The sequence below is a fragment of the Silene latifolia genome, chromosome 1 (assembly GCF_048544455.1).
Source record: "Silene latifolia isolate original U9 population chromosome 1, ASM4854445v1, whole genome shotgun sequence".
NCBI classification, from domain to species: Eukaryota; Viridiplantae; Streptophyta; class Magnoliopsida; order Caryophyllales; family Caryophyllaceae; genus Silene; species Silene latifolia.
The window spans coordinates 125,955,609-125,971,917 of NC_133526.1; the positions used below are offsets into that span (position 1 = coordinate 125,955,609).

A 16,309-nucleotide genomic window follows, 5' to 3' on the forward strand; every position below is an offset into this window, starting at 1 on the left:
AGGGAGGACTCCACCAAACTCTCATCTTTAGTGAGATGTCATGGGGGCATGTCCAAGGTGTTGTTCATGTTGCTCAACACCTTGAAAAAGTAGTCAAAAGCTTGTTCATTATCATGATAAAGATCTTCAATAGACCTTTGCCCTTATTGTCGGTCTTGATCCATAGCATTACCAATATAGGAATTGAAAATCCCTTCAAACTCATCGTCCCAAAGACCACAAACTTCATCTACTTGATCACTAAATATCTATTGAGTTGATAGAGACGACTCTCCCATTTTCTTGTCTTGGCCAATGAGGCCATCCTCTTCATTGCTTGGCTTTGGTGAGCTTTTCAAGCTCTCTTTGTTACAATTCACTTGCTCTTTGAATGGAGCATCTTCAATTTTCTTCTTCCATTGGAATTCCGACTTCTTCCTATCATCCTTCCGGCTATAATGATCAACCATAAAACATGGTTCATGCAAACGGGAGCTCTCATGGTCTTGTCAAGATTGAAAGTTATGCTCTCATCTCCCACTTCTAGAGTGAGCTCTCCATGTTTCACATCAATCAGCGCACCCGCGGTGTGTAAGAAAGGTCTTCCTAGAATGATTGGAATGTTGGAATCTTCTTTCATGTCAACAATGACAAAGTACACCGGGATGAAAAATTTCCCAACTCTTACGGGAACATCTTCCCATATCCCTAATGGTGTCTTCTTCGATCTATCGGCCATTTGGAGTGTGATATTGGTGCTTTTAATCTCTCCCATCCCTAACATTTTACTCACCGAGTATGGCATAACACTCACACTGGCCCCTAGATCACATAAGGCTTTGTTGATCGTGGTGTCGCCAATGGTACACGGTATTGAGAAGCTTCCCGGATCTTTGAGTTTTGGAGGTGAACTCCCTTGAAGTATTGCACTACTCACCTTAATGAAGGCGATAGTCTCAAGCTTCCGGATCGACTTCTTCTTTGTGAGGATGTCTTTCATGTATTTTGCATAGGCCGACACGTGATTGATTAATTCCGTGAAAGGAATCGAGACTTCCAAATTCTTCACAATTTCCATAAATTTTCCAAGTTGGTCATCAAATTTGGGCTTGGCTTGACGACTTGGAAAAGGAAGTCTAATCACAATGGGCTCATTCTCCTTGACCTTGTCTTCATTTTTCTTTGAAATTTCTTCTTTTGATGGTTCTCCATCCTTGGAGTTTTGCACAATTTCTTCTTTGCCACTAGCTTCCACAACTTCATCCTCAACTTGCTTCTTCGGTGCTTCATACCTTGTACCACTTCTCAAGTGAATGGCACTAACCGTTTCATGTCTTGAGGGATTACTTTGAGGTGGTAATTGCCCCTTTTGTCTTTGTGAGCTTGAAGATGCTAGTTGAGTCAATTGGGTTTTCAATATTTTGGTGTGAGCTAGGATGTTGTTGATGGTGATTTCCTTTGCTTGACTATCCTTTTGCATTTGAGTGAAAAACTCTTATTAATTCTTTTGCATTTGGAGGACCGCTTTTTGAACATCAAAACCTTGGTCATTTTGTTGATTGTATGGAGTTTGATTTTGGTAACCTTGGTTTTGGTTGTAAAAGGGTCTTTGATTTTGGTTTCTCATGGGAGGTGGGGTGTATGTTGGTTGAGGGTTTTGAACATTTTGGCTTTTGTATGAGAGATTTGGATGGAATTTGGTGTTTTCATTGTAATAGTTTGAATAAGGGGTACCACTCTTGTATGCTTGGAAAGCATTCACTTGTTCATTTGTTCCTCTACATTCACTTTGGTCATGTCCCAAAGTTCCACAATTCTCACATATCCCACTTGGGATTGATGAAGATGCCGTCATGGCATTAACATGATGCTTTGGTGATTTTGAGGCTTCTTCAAGTCTAGGCATAGCTTTTTCAAACTTCAAATTGATGGTATCAATGTGAGCACTAAGTTGAGCACCCAATTGAGTAATGGAGTCCACTTCATGCTTTCCTCCTATAGTAGCCTTGCGAGGTCTACTATATTGTGAGTTATGGACCACCATTTCCTCAATTTTGTTCCAAGTTTGATTGTCATCAACTTCGGTGAACATTCCATTTGATCCCATGTTGAGAATGTTCCTTGAATCTTCATAAAGACCGTTCCAAAATTGTTGTACCAAGAACCACTCGCTAAGTCCATGGTGAGGACATGAGCGACAAATTCCCTTGAATCACTCCCAAGCTTCATACAAAGATTCTTCATCCATTTGCTGAAAGCCCGTAATTTGAGCTCTTAGCATGTTAGTCTTTTCCGGTGGATAGAACTTTTTGTAGAAAGCTAGAGCCAACTTTTTCCAAGAATCAATTCCGAGAGTAGCCTTATCAAGGCCTTTCAACCAATGTTTCGCGGTGCCAATTAGAGAAAAAGGAAATAAGACCCATCGAATTTGGTCTTGAGTTACACCGGTTTGAGAAATCGCATCACAATAGTCATAAAAAGTCTCCATATGAGAATGAGGGTCTTCACTAGGCATCCCCCCAAATTCTCTTCTTTCGACTAATTGGATAAATGCGGATTTGGCAATAAAATTTCCGGTTAGATGTTGTGGTGTGGGAGTACCATTGGGTAGGTTCTCCTCGGTGGGTACGGAATGTGATGAAAACTTAGGCATTGTGGGTTTATTTTGTGTTGGATTTTGTGTTGGGTTCTCCTCACCTTCTCTTGCAAAAGGGTTGATGAACTCAATAGTATTTGGTTGAATAACCTCACTAATACCTCTCAAAGTTCTCCTAGCAAGTCTTCTATTGGTTGTCAAAGTTCTTTCAATTTCGTGATCAAAGGGTAACAAGTCACCTTGTGACCTTCTAGACATGCAAAATATCAAACAACTTGAAAATAATTAGAACAAACCTTGAAGAGTTTTACTTCCCCAAGGCAAAGAAAGACACAACTAATAATAATATAAGAAAATCTAAATCAAGTTAACACCGTCCCCGGCAACGGCGCCATTTTTGGTCGGACTCACGATGGAGGTTTAGTTTTCAGTACTTGTCGTTAGGAGCACCTAGACCAAAACACAATTCATAACTTCACCAACAACTCTACAATTAGTAAAGAGGCAGTAAAGGTCGGATCCCAAGGGACGGGAATTGAGATGAGATTTCTATTGCAACTAGTGGTGTCTAAGGGTGTCACAATTGGGGTTTGAATAGAAGATCACTAAACTAAATATCAATGAAAGTAAACAAGCAAGATGAATTAAAAGGGATGTAAACAATTAATAAAAGGCACTAGGGTGTCATGGGGTCATAGGGGATTCATGGGAATTGATCATACAAACATATTCTCAAGTTATAAGCAAGCAATTATTGTTGTGATGGATCGAGTTGGTTTATATCTTATAATCCTAGGAAAGTTTGGGTCCCGGAGCCGAATCGATTAGATTGTACAACACCTACAAGTCGACTTAGTCTTCCCTACTTAACAACATGCATGGTCTAATGAGACTCGAGTTGGTTTATGTCTTACAAGTCTCATTGAAAAGATAGGTGATGGGTAAAAAATGCAAGGATTCATAGGCTCGCATTTCATCAAACATAACATGTGCATGAGTTGAGATCACAACAAGCAAGCAAATAAACTATGAAAGCATATTAATTTAAGCATGAATCATCCCCCATGTTGGTTTCCCCTAATTACCCATTAACCCTAGCTAAAGAAACTACTCACTCATTATTGTGTTGAACATGCTAGCAAGGTTGTCAATCATACCAACAAAGTGAAACATGATGAATAAATGAAAGTGATTAACAATAATTAAAAAGGGATTAAGATAATTATACCTACTAATGATTCCAATAATAAAGCAAAGAATAAAAGAAGTACTTGATGCTTGATTGAGAGGTTGTCAATCTCCCAATAATAACCCAAATAATCTTTAATTACCCAAAATAAAGGATGAACAAGAGAGAGATTAAGGAAATAAAACTTGTATTAAAACTTGATTAAATGTTGATTACAAGATTAAAGAGAGATTTGATTGATATTAACTACTCTAAAGATTGCTAAGAAGAACATGCTCTTCTAATTAAACTAATGGGGTATTTATAGTGGGGATTAGGTGCATGAATTAGGGTTAACTAAGGGCTTAAATGAGGATTAAGTCCCTTGTTGAGGAATCGCCGGTCTCTTTAGGGAGACTCCAGTCTCTAGGGAGACTCCGGTCTCTAGAAAAAGATGTGCATCCTTCCTTGAAGCTTGAAGAAGACGAAATGGGACTGTCTGGGAATCCGGGTGTCTTCTGTAGCTTTTGCCCGGGCGTCTTGTGGAGGAAGACGCTCGGATTGTGGGGTGAAGACGGGCGTCTTCATGGCAATCCGCACGGATTGTCAGGCAGTCTTGTTCCTTCTTCTTCATAAAATCCTTGAGGATTTCCTTGGGGATGCAAAGATCTTTTCTCATCATTGCCCATCTACTATAGTATGTACAAAGGCCTTCTAATCTTGTCTCTCCTTGATGCTTGGTCATTGAATTCAATCAATTTAGCCTCATTTTGCCATGAAAATGCAAGGTTTGCACTCCTTTCCTACCAAGGACACAAAATCTCAAAGAATATGCAAAACAAAGAACTAAAGACAATAAATGACCCAAATATGCACTAAAAAGCATGGGAACATGGCTAATTCGGGGACTAAATATGCTCTAATTATGGTCACATCAATCATTTATATGTTTTTTTTCTTCAGACAATTTTCAGGATAATCCCTCATATGTTCTCCTTTCAGTAACCTTCAGATAACCCATTTTCAATAAATTCCAGAAGTTCTTTTCAATTAAGTCCTCATGTTTAGCCCTTCAGAGAGTTATCCTTCATCCTTTACTTTAGAAATAGCCTTCAGATTTAGCCATCAGAAGTGTTAAGAAGTTTCTTCAGAATCCCTGTAACCCCTAATGCCTTCAGACACCAAGTTTTCTTCAGACCAAAGAGTTTTGCCGAAGCGCCTTCAGTCCCGTTTCACCCAGGAGTGTTCCAGATATGGTTTATTCTTATGGATGGCGAGCTTCCTTACATAGTCTAATGGACTTTAAACGACCCTCCCCGATAGTCGACAGACTCTAAAATGTTCCCGACGACAGGTCCTTGGTTCAGACCCCTTGAGCCGCCTCGCGTCGCCATAGTCGTCAGGTTATAATCTTCGATTGACCTGATGGCTATACTATGACTTTTGCCTTGTCCAAGCCTCAGTCAAAGTGGGGGCTCTGTAGATACCCCATTTCTACACCTCCCGCCAACCACCCAGTGATGATTGGGCCGCATGTTTGGTACGCAGAACGATTTTATGACAGTCCGTAATTTCATCGTCAAGTGATAGCTCAAACTCTTGTGTCAACCCTTTGGTCGCCATCTACGCGCCGATACGGTCGTTTTGACAGTAATTAGAGTTCATTTGGAGTCCGGGTCAAAAACCGCTTCATTTTCTAAAAACCGTTTAAATGCCGAGTCGGAATATTCCGGAATGTTCTAGAATTCTCTTGATAGTTATTCCTAAATAAATCAATATATCTTAAGGAAATATCTTCTGCATATTGTGTTTCACGGAATAAGGAAGTGTATATCTACCGAAATTCCATAAAAAACGCGGAAATCTTTCTTGTTGAGGAGGAAACCTCTGGAGAAATGACGCAACAGGTGTTGCGCCTCTTCCAAGGGTCACAGTGGCTGCTGCGCCTCTTCCCCGACCCTCTTTTCACGATTTCCAGAATATTTTCGTGATTTGTTTCTGTATACGTGTCATTCCTAAACTCCTCCACATGTTTAGTATAAATAGAGGCCTTCGGCCTCCATATTTGACGCGCGAGTGTTCCGTCCCTTATTTCTCTCTCTCTCTCTCTCTCTCTCTCTCTCTCTCTTTGCATTCTAGACCACGCTCTATTTCTTTCGACGCCTACGTGCTTGATCAATCGACCACGTACGCTCAGATCATTCTGAGTCCCAGTCACGTTGCATAGACCGACCAATTTGACCAACTCCGTTTAATCAACCTAATTAATCTAAATCCTTTAACAAGGGCACTTTCCACGCATATTCGAGTCGAGGAATCACTAAAACGATAACTTTAGTCAATCTTGTTTCGTCAAACATGTAAGTCTGAGGGTGTAAATCCCATTTATTTATTGTACTTTTTATTTTGTATCACCTAATGTAAGATCTATATCAAAACCACGTTCGAAAACCGCTTTAAAATCTGTCTTTTAAAACCGTTTTTATAAAACAGCGGAGGTCAGACGTCGAGAAGAAACGCAGCAGTAGCTGCGCCTCTTCCAGAGGCTGCCGCTGCTCCGGCTCTTCTTCTTCTTCCTCGTCCTTCTGCAATTTTCTATATTTCTTATTTCTTTCGTTTTTTCTTTGTTTTCTTCGCCATGTCAGTACATAAATCATGTTTTAATAATTCCTTTTTAATTATAATGCTTAATTCGAGTTAAATCCCTTATAATTCAATATTTGTGGGTTTTCGTCATCTTATTCAAACCCGGATTTTAAAGGTTCGATTTTCCCATATCGAGTCTTTAGAGTTCGTCTTTTGTACGTAGTTTTCTTTATTTGATTTCAGTTCATCAAATTTAATTTCGTTTTCAAGTTCAAAGTTTCGACCTTTATAAATCCGACATCGTATAATTATAATTATGTAAATCGCCGTAATAATTTATTAGTCTTTAATCTGACTTGTGACGTTATTAGTATACATATAACCTGTTAAAGCTCTTCAACTTGAGTCTAATATCAATAATCGATCTAAAATCTACCAACGAACGATAATAGTGTTGCGGTTCTGACTTCACAGTCAGAGCCCAACTCAAGAACAGACGCAGAAAGTGCTGCGCCTCTTCTAGAGGACGCAGCAGATGCTGGGCCTGTTCTGGGTTGGTCTCTGTCCCTGAACTCTTTCTCGCTTTGACGTAGCTCCTAATACGGTTTAAATCAACTATTATTCGTGTTATCACCTCTAATCTGACGTATTTTCATATTTTTAATTCTATTATTTTATTTTCCTTTTATTTCCTTCTTCGAAATCCCGTCTTCGAGCGTGCTTTTGACGTAGATCAAATAAAGCCTTGTAATATTTGTAATTTTTATTTATTATAATTCGTTTATTCAGTTATTATTATTATGTATGATTTTGATTGTATGGCATTCACATGTAATTAATCTAACTTCCAACTTCGACCAAATTGTTTGCTAAAACACGTGTTAGCCGACATAGTCTAATCTCACATGCTAGGATTAATCCGTGTTTGTTCCATTGTATGCATTACATCGACGGCATATCAAATATGAGCAATTTTCCTAATCATTAGTAGAGGCCGCTACCGAGGCGGGCGGGATTAGGTGTTCGAATTAAAGAGCTTCCTAATACGTACCCTCACCCCTTACTCAGTTATCTCTGGACATCTGTGTCCATTGGCATCTCGAGAGTCATTCTAGACATAGAATGCTAAGGGTAACAAGTTCTTAGTGTTCATGTCACTACTTTGTGTCTTGACATGGCACGAGGTATTCGAACGGTTCCAAATTTCCATAAAAATTGGTGGCGACTCCACAAATGTAGGCTTATTCAAACCTTTCACCGGTTTCAATGTCTCACAAATCGGTAACAGCCCATGACGTGCTTCGGCAAACTAAGGTCCCGTGGGAGAAGTGCCGCCGCCTCGAAACCTACGCGCGGGTGCGCGCGGCGCGGGTGGCCCATGTCCACACCTGTCTCATCTCTAGCAAGGCAAAAGACTTTTTTAAGAGGCCTAATCGTCATTTAAGCCCTTAGTTAATCTAAAACTTGCACTTAATATAAATACCTCATGTATTTAGAGAAAAAACCATGTTAGCTTAGCTTAGTTAGACTACTCTAATTAACTTAATTACATCTTAATCTTTCCTTAATTATTGCTCAAATAATCTTAGATCTAGCTTGGTAATTGAAGATTACTTGAGTTTTGTATAGGAGAATTAGAAACTCTTCATCATTAATCAAGGCTTTCTTCTATTATTCTTTCATTTCCTTTGTTCAGCTTAAATTGGTATAATTCCTTTACTCTTTACTTAATCTCTTGTTAATTGCTTTACTCATTCATCATGTTTATACTTGTTAAGATGTTTGACACCATTGATGACATGATACCATGATGATGTTTGAGTAGTCTCTTAGCTAGGGTTAGTGGGAGATTAGAGGAGTAATCATGGGTTAGATCTATGCTTAATGAGTTCATATGAATGATTGTATGTTGTGTTTTAAACTTATGCACATGTTATACTTGATGAAATGCTTGATTGACAACCTAGCATGATTCTCTAACCTTCAACAAGACTTGTAAGACATAAATCAACTCAAGGCTTGTTAGACCGTGCATATAGTTGAATAGGGAGATCCAAGTCGTTGTAGGTGTCGTAAGGTATAAATCAACTCGACTCTGAGACCTAAGTCTCCATAGGAATTGTAAGACATAAATCAACTCGATTCCAACACAACTATAATCGTTTGTATGACTCATTATTGTGATTATACCATGTTTCCCCTCTGAACCCATGACATCCTAGTATTTTTAATCAATTGTTTATGTCTCTATTTACTTGCCTTGTTTTTCATTTGTTTACATTTTCATTGTAGTAGTTTAGCTTACAACTCAAACCCAAATTGTGACATAAAGACATAGCTACTTGCATTAGATAACTATTTGATAAACGGTCCCTTGGGATCCGACTTTTAATTACTCCTTCACTAGTAGTTTGTTGAGTTTATAAATATGGTTTGATAGTTTAACGACCTATCAAAATGGCGCTGTCGCCGAGTACAATGTATTGTTGAATTTTTATCTTTTATTACTTTTTAGTTGTGTCTTTCTTTACCTTGGAGAAGTCAATTCCTCAAGGTGATTCTAATCGTTTTCTAGTATTTGATATTTTGCATGCCTAGGAGATTACAAGGCAATCGCTTGCCCATTGATCCCGAAATTGAGAGAACGTTGAGAGGTATAAGAAGAGCCTTTAGAGGTGCTTCTATTTCAACAACGGAGGACCCTAATTCGAGTATCAGAGGACTTGTGGACGTAAGAACTATCTGTTGGAGTGTCCCCGGCAATAATGCGATCACATTGTTGATCATATTGAGATCACATGTTTAAATCTCATATTAGAATACGTAAGGGATGATTTATTTTATAGTCAACTGATCAACATTAATCGGTAATGATTGGCTTGCTAGAGTTTGACGTTACTGTCGTGGGACGGTGGTGGTCAGTTGATCCCTTAAGGTCACACCTAAAGGATGATGCCCTTATCTGTAAAGTTGATTAATTGTATGACGATACAAGTTGATCAATTCCTTAAAATTGAACAATTCAATTGTGAGAGAGAATATTATTTCTTATTTTAATGAGATTAAATAAGATTTATTTTAGTAATAAAAATGCTTTATTACTAAAATTGTTTATTGTTTGAGAAACAATAGAGATAAGAATGAATGGTTAATTATAATTACAAGATGTTGTGAATTATAATTATATGACCCATTTTATTTATGTGATCAAGTATCACTAGTCAATTTGTTGTATGTAATTTAATTAATTTATAAAATGATATTTATGTGATAAATATGCATTAAATTAATTAATAACATGTAACATACTACATGTGACATATTGTGTGACAAATGACAAATTAACAAAATAAAATGGTAGTCCATTTTATGGTACATGGACCGAAATAATGAGAGTGATGGGTGTTAGTGGGTGAATTATTTTATGGGATAAAATAAGCTAATGATGCCTAATCTACACCTAGCCTTACACGCCTAAGGTTTTGATAAGAACAAAAGCATAAAGTAAGATGCCATCCTTGGCATTTTGTTTTTGCTCCAACCGTGAGACACTCCTTTTTGGAGGCTTTTGTTCTTTAATTATTTCTCTCATATACTCATTCATTTTACCACATGCAAAAGTTTATGTATTATTCTCTCTACTCTTTAATCTTCATCTAAAATATGAGAAGATTCAATCAAAAATTGTTCAATCACATTACTAATATTATTAATGTAATATATGAGTATTAGTAATCAATTTTAAGGTAAACTACTAAACAAATATCTAGCACATATTATTTAGTAGAGATAAGGGATAATCTTGGGTGCAATCAAGAAGAGTGACTTCTATACTTGAAGTCTTTGGAGAATCATCCTAACATATGGAAAGCTCAAGAACAAGTGAGGTAGGAGACTTCACTTGTGCCCAAAATGGCCGAAAATAAGATGGTGAGAAATTGTCTTTTTCATCTCCTTTTATTAAGTTTGCATGCATAAGATCCTTAAGTTTTTATGACTAAAACTTTAAACCATAATATATGATATTTAAAATATGATTTCTAACACTATCCATGTGGATAGAGTTGAGTTTACCAATCCTTTTGCAAGACAAGGAGAGGGCAACACAAATTCCAACTCAATTCCAAACCAACCACAAAATCAACCAATCATGCCTAAATTCTCATCACATTCCGTACCAACCGAGAAGGAACTACCTAATGGTACCCCAACACCTGCTCATTTGACCGGAAACTTTATAGCGAAGTCCACTTTCACACAACTTGTTGAGAGAAGTCAATTTGGAGGAATGCCTAGTGAAGATCCTCATCTTCACATGGAAACGTTTTGTAACTATTGCGAAGCCATTTCTCAAATGGGGCTAACTCAAGACCAAATTCGATGGGTGTTGTTTCCTTTTTCCTTCATCGGAGCCGCGAAGAAATGGTTAAAGAGTCTATACAAAACCACTCTTAGCATCGATTCATGGAAGAAACTAGCACTTGCCTTTTACAAGAAGTTCTATCCTCCTGAGAAAACCAACATGCTAAGGTCACAAATCACCGGGTTTAAGCAAATAGATGAATAGTCTTTATATGAGGCTTGGGAACGATTTAAAGCTACTTGTCGCTCTTGCCCTCATAATGGGCTAACTGAGTGGTTTTTGGTCCAACATTTTTGGAACGGGTTGTATGAAGATTCAAGAAATGTGCTTAACATGTGTTCTAATGGAAGGTTTACCGAAGTGGATGATAACCAAACTTGGGCGAAGATCGAAGAAATGGCGGTCCATAACTCTCAATATAGTAGGCCAAGAAAAGCCACTAGGGTAGGAAGACATGAAGTGGACTCCGTCACACAATTGATTGCCGACTTGGGTGCACAATTGTGCTCTCACATCGATACGATGAATTTGAAGTTTGACAAGGCCATAGCCAAGATGAATAAAGCATCCAATTCACCCAAGCAACATTCGACTCAAAAATTCAATGCAATGACAATGACCCCTTCCACCCCAAGTGGTGTATGTGAGAATTGTGGAACTTTAGGACACGAGCAACACGGGTGTAGGGGTACAAACTAATAAGTAAATGCTTTCCAAGCATACAAAAATGGCATCCCATACTCCAACTTTTACAATGAGAACACCAAATTCCACCCAAACTTCTCATATAAGAGTCAAAACATTCAAAACCCATAACCATTATACACCCCCATCACCAATGAGAAATTCCACTCAAACCCTTGTACAACCAAAACCAAGGATTTCAAAGTCAGACTTCTTACAATCAATCCAATGACCAAGCTTTCGATGTTCAAAAAGCGTTTTTGCAAATGCAAAAGAATCAACAAGAATTCTTTGATCAAATGCAAAAGGATAGCCAAGCCAAGGACATCACTATCAACAATATCCTTGCTCATAACAAGATGTTGGAAACTCAAATGACCCAATTGGCCTCTTCAAGTTCCCAAAGGCAAAAGGGACAATTATCTCCGCAAGGTAATCCCCTTACAAATCATGAAACCGTCAATGCCTTTCAAGTGAGGAGTGGTACACACTATGAGGGACCGATGAAGCCTATTGAAGAGGATGTTGTTGAGGGAAGTGCCAATTCAAAAGATGTGGTGCAAGTTAGAGTGTTGGAAGACAGAAAAGAGTCGAAAACTTTGAGGAAAAACACCAAGGTAATAGAATCTACTACAAGTGAGTCAATGAAAAAGTGGAATTAAGAAAATAAAAAAGAGGTTGAAAGAGAACCTATTGTGATTAAACTACCCTTTCCAAGTTATCAAGCCAATCCTAAGCATGATGAGCAACCTGGGAAATTCATGGAGATTATGAAAAACTTGGAGGTTTCTATCCCTTTGACGGAGCTAATTACTCATGTACCGGCCTATGCAAAATACATGAAAGATATTCTTACTAAGAAGAAGTCCATTAGAAGGTCAGAGACTATAGCTTTTACCGGCACAAGTAGTGTCATTCTTCAAGGAAACTCCCCACCTAAGCTTAATGATCCAGGAAGCTTTTCTATCTCATGTACCATTGGTGACACTACAATCAACAAGGCGTTATGTGACTTAGGTGCTAGCGTGAGTGTTATGCCATACTTGGTATGTGAGAAGCTAGAAATGGGAGAGTTGAAGTGCACTAGCAAGACAATGCAAATGGCGGATCGCTCTACAAAGAAGCCACTAGGGGTTTGGGAAGACTTGCCCGTAAGAGTTGGAAAATTCTTCATACCGGTGGACTTTGTAATTTTGGATATGGAAGAAGATTCTAACATACCAATCATTTTGGAAAGGCCATTTCTACACACCGCCAGAGCGGTGATTGATGTCAAGCATGGGATGCTAACCCTTGAAGTCGGTGATGAGAAGATAACCTTCAACCTTGATAAGACAATGAGAGCTCCAAATTTGAATGAGCCATGCTTTATGGTTGATCACTATAGTCGGGAATGTGGCAAGAAGAAGCCGAAATCTCCATCTAAGGATTCTATCAAGGAAGGACAAGGAAGTGTTACCAAATTGGAAGAAAGAAGTTGATGACATTGAGATAGCTCTATTTGGAGAGCTAGAAATTTTCCATAACAAGACCAAGGAAGAGAGCTTCAATGGCTCATTTCACATGGCAAGCAAAAATGAAGGCCTTGATGGCCAAGGTGACATGAAACAAGAAGTGACTATGCCTAGTCATAGTCTTTGCAACAAAGGAAGAGAAGTAAAAGAAGTTAGCGGTTTATGGGATAACGAATCCGAGGGATTGATCAATCCTTATATTGGAAATGCGATGACCCTAAACCAAGGCTATGACACTACTACAAAAACGTGGGTTACTGACGCAAAAATCCGTCAGTAACGGCAAAAATCTGTCAGTAATTCCATTTCCTGACGGAAATTCCGTCAGGAACGCGCGTCAGCGATTTTCGTCACAAAAATAACTGTCTTGACGAAATTTCCGTCAGTAAAAGAGGATTACTGATGGAAAAACCATCATCCAGTCTCAGCACATGACTGACAGAATTTCTGTCAGTACATGTGAATAGTGACGGTTTTTCCGTCAGAACTGTGACACGTGGCAAAATTGACGGTTTAATTGAAAATATGAAAATTTGGGCCTCTGACGGAAATTCCGTCAGGAAAGTCAATTTGACTTTCCTGACGGAATTTTCGTCAGGACTGTGACACGTGGAAGTGAAGGCGGGTTAACTAAAAATTAGAACTTCTGTGCCCCTGACGGAAATTCCGTCAGAAAAGTGAACTGAGGTTTGACTTTCCTGACGGAATTTCCGTCAGGATTATTTAATGCAGTGGCTGGAAACAACAACTTGCTGCCCAGCCACGATGCCTATTTGCATCGTTTCAAATACAACTAAAACCTGCAAAACACATATAATCGTCAACCGCCAAGCGGGAATCCATCTTCACGTCGACCGCAATTGCGGGAATCAAGAGAGGCAACAAAAGAAAATTGAACCAATTGGAAAAACAATTTTTTACATAAAAAGTCGGTCAAATTCGTACATTGTCTTACTAATTGATACCCGTCGTGAGGTGTCAAAAATAAGATTTATAATTTCCAACTACAACTATAGCTAGTGGCAGTCGGGTCGAACCACAGAGAGACAGATGTAAATTCTAGTTGATTTAAATTCAGTCTAAGGTAACAATTGTGGGGGTTGAGTTGATTTGGTCTAAAGCTAAGAGTAAAAACAATAAACAAAAAAAGACGGATTAAACAGATAAGGAAGGGGTACTAGGATGATCGGTTCATTAAAGCTTCGGCGGCAGCATACTAAACAGGTCTAAATCGAACACAAGTGAGGCGGGAAACAAGAGGTCCTCTCGGTCCACTCTTAACAAATAGCATCTTTCGATCTCGCTATAGGTCCCTAATATAACTAATACTAACTCTCGTTCTGAAAAGTGACTAACGGTCTAAACTATACCTATCTTCCGATCTCAGCACAGTTTAGTCGATTTAATTGGTGATCTAATAACTTACCCTATCTTTCGATCTAATGGGTTTGTCATAAATTAAGTATCTAACTAGTCGCATGCATTCGATTTGTTAAATACAACATTAAAATCAATTAAAACGAAAGGTAACCTCACGAGGTCAGTCGATCGACCAGGAATGTCAGTCGATCGACTGACATGCGAATCAGGCCATGTTCAATAGTTTGCCGCCTACGCTAAAATTCGCCTACATCCTAGCACAAATAATCTAGCTACTCATGCTAAGGGTAAAAGCAATAATAACGATGATGAAACTAACTAATGAATTCATGCTTGAGACGATAAAATAAACAATTAACATAAACAATGAATTGGCTTTTGGGAACTTAACTATCAATTCTATACTAATGAAAATAAAGAAGAACTAAAATTAGGGCAGTAGAATACCGAGATTGCAGAGGAAATATTAGGAATAAGAACTGAAAATCCAATGCTTAACAATAATCCAAACCCTAAATTATGAACGCTAATGTAAAACTGATGAATTTCTGAAATAAAAACTAGATAAAAACTAGATGATAAACTCAATGTTTCTAGGTTACGTTATATAACAATTAACGTAACTTCTTATTTCCTAAACCTAGCATCATGGGCTTGCGCTTCCTCGATCTTTTTCTAATTCTCGGAATAGCGATTGGGTCGATCGACCGATAGGATCGGTCGATCGATCGCTTAGCGATGTGTACGATAGCTTCATACCCCGATGGTTGGTCGATCGACTGAAGGTAACGGTCGATCGACTGAAGGTAACGGTCGATCGACTGCTTTAGTTGCTACTTGACTTCATATTTCTCGTGGATTTGTCTTTAGGGCTCTGAAATGCGCACCAAGCTCGTTCCTCGGGTGAATACTTCACGTCACATGTAATGCAGGATACTCGGGGACGGATTTGGCTCGATTTCCGCTGGATTCTTCACATTTCTGCAATAATGTACAAAATACGGAAGTAGACGGAAATAGGGCGAAATGCAGCATAAACTACATGAATGAGCTCTGAATTGCGTGTAAAATGGGATGTAAAACATCATATAAAAGACACGCATCAAACTTCCCCAAACCAAACCCTTACTTGTCCCCAAGCAAGAACTAGACTCGATCTAATGACCTAATGGAACGAGTTCAATCTCAGAGCGAATTGCAACATGTGAAGCCTAAACCATTTTAATGCATTAACCAACAATCAATTAGCAAATGAATCATGCAAACGAGTTATGGAGTCGTTAAAAACTGCTGAACCGTTAACCATAGAGACTTATCAAATCGGACTCTCACGGGTCGCTCATATCACACATAAGCATAGGTGAATATATAAGAGAATAGAAAGAATTCATTTTGTAAAGACTCTCACCTAACTACGACCTATAAGAACATGCATGCAATCTAATATGAAAGTAATCTCTACAACCGTACATACGCATTCCAACCGACAAGAGACCATGACACATGCCGAGGTATATATGTGGATCAGTGAGGTATGGGTAAGAAGAGGCAAAACATTTATGGTAAAGTGGAGGTACAGGTGATCAAGCTAGTACCAAAACGGAACCAAATGGCAACATCCAACTTCTTGCTCATAATCAAACGAAACGGTGCTATAGCAAGCACAAATCTCACAATTTCCAGAGATACAAGTAATCAACTAACTCCCCATAAAATATGAATAAAACATGGGAGCAAAAATCGCCATAAGATAAAGGATTGAATTATGCGAATTGATTTCCTTCTCTTTCTCGAACCTTCAGTCGATCGACCTATAAGGGCAGTCGATCGACTGCTTAAACAGTACAGAACTCTCTTTTTTTTTTCTTTTTCGAACCATTTTTTTCATCCTTTTTTTTTCTTTTTCTTTTTCTTTCTTTCTTTCCTTCTTCATTTCATCTTCCCAATATTATCTCAAACATGAGCATGTGCCACCAAAAACGAGTAACAACCCCAAGAACACAGACTACTAGCTTAACAAAGGATAGGCTAAATGTAGG

General features: G+C 38.5%; 1 protein-coding gene and 2 non-coding genes across 3 annotated transcripts; 2 read left to right on the forward strand and 1 right to left on the reverse strand.

Annotated features, from left to right (window-relative positions):
• Nucleotides 1–2,153: 2,153 nt before the first annotated feature.
• Nucleotides 2,154–2,260, forward strand: LOC141618433 (small nucleolar RNA R71). The gene has a single exon (XR_012531391.1). It is a non-coding gene; the product is annotated as a small nucleolar RNA R71 (small nucleolar RNA).
• Nucleotides 2,261–10,851: 8,591 nt separating this feature from the next.
• Nucleotides 10,852–10,958, reverse strand: LOC141621266 (small nucleolar RNA R71). The gene has a single exon (XR_012532183.1). It is a non-coding gene; the product is annotated as a small nucleolar RNA R71 (small nucleolar RNA).
• A 777-nt stretch (nt 10,959–11,735) lies between these two features.
• LOC141655313 (uncharacterized) lies at nt 11,736–12,857 on the forward strand. The gene is made up of 2 exons (XM_074462401.1): nt 11,736–12,012; nt 12,103–12,857. The coding sequence occupies exons 1-2, from the start codon at nt 11,736–11,738 to the stop codon at nt 12,855–12,857; spliced, it is 1,032 nt and encodes a 343-aa protein (XP_074318502.1).
• Nucleotides 12,858–16,309: the final 3,452 nt, after the last annotated feature.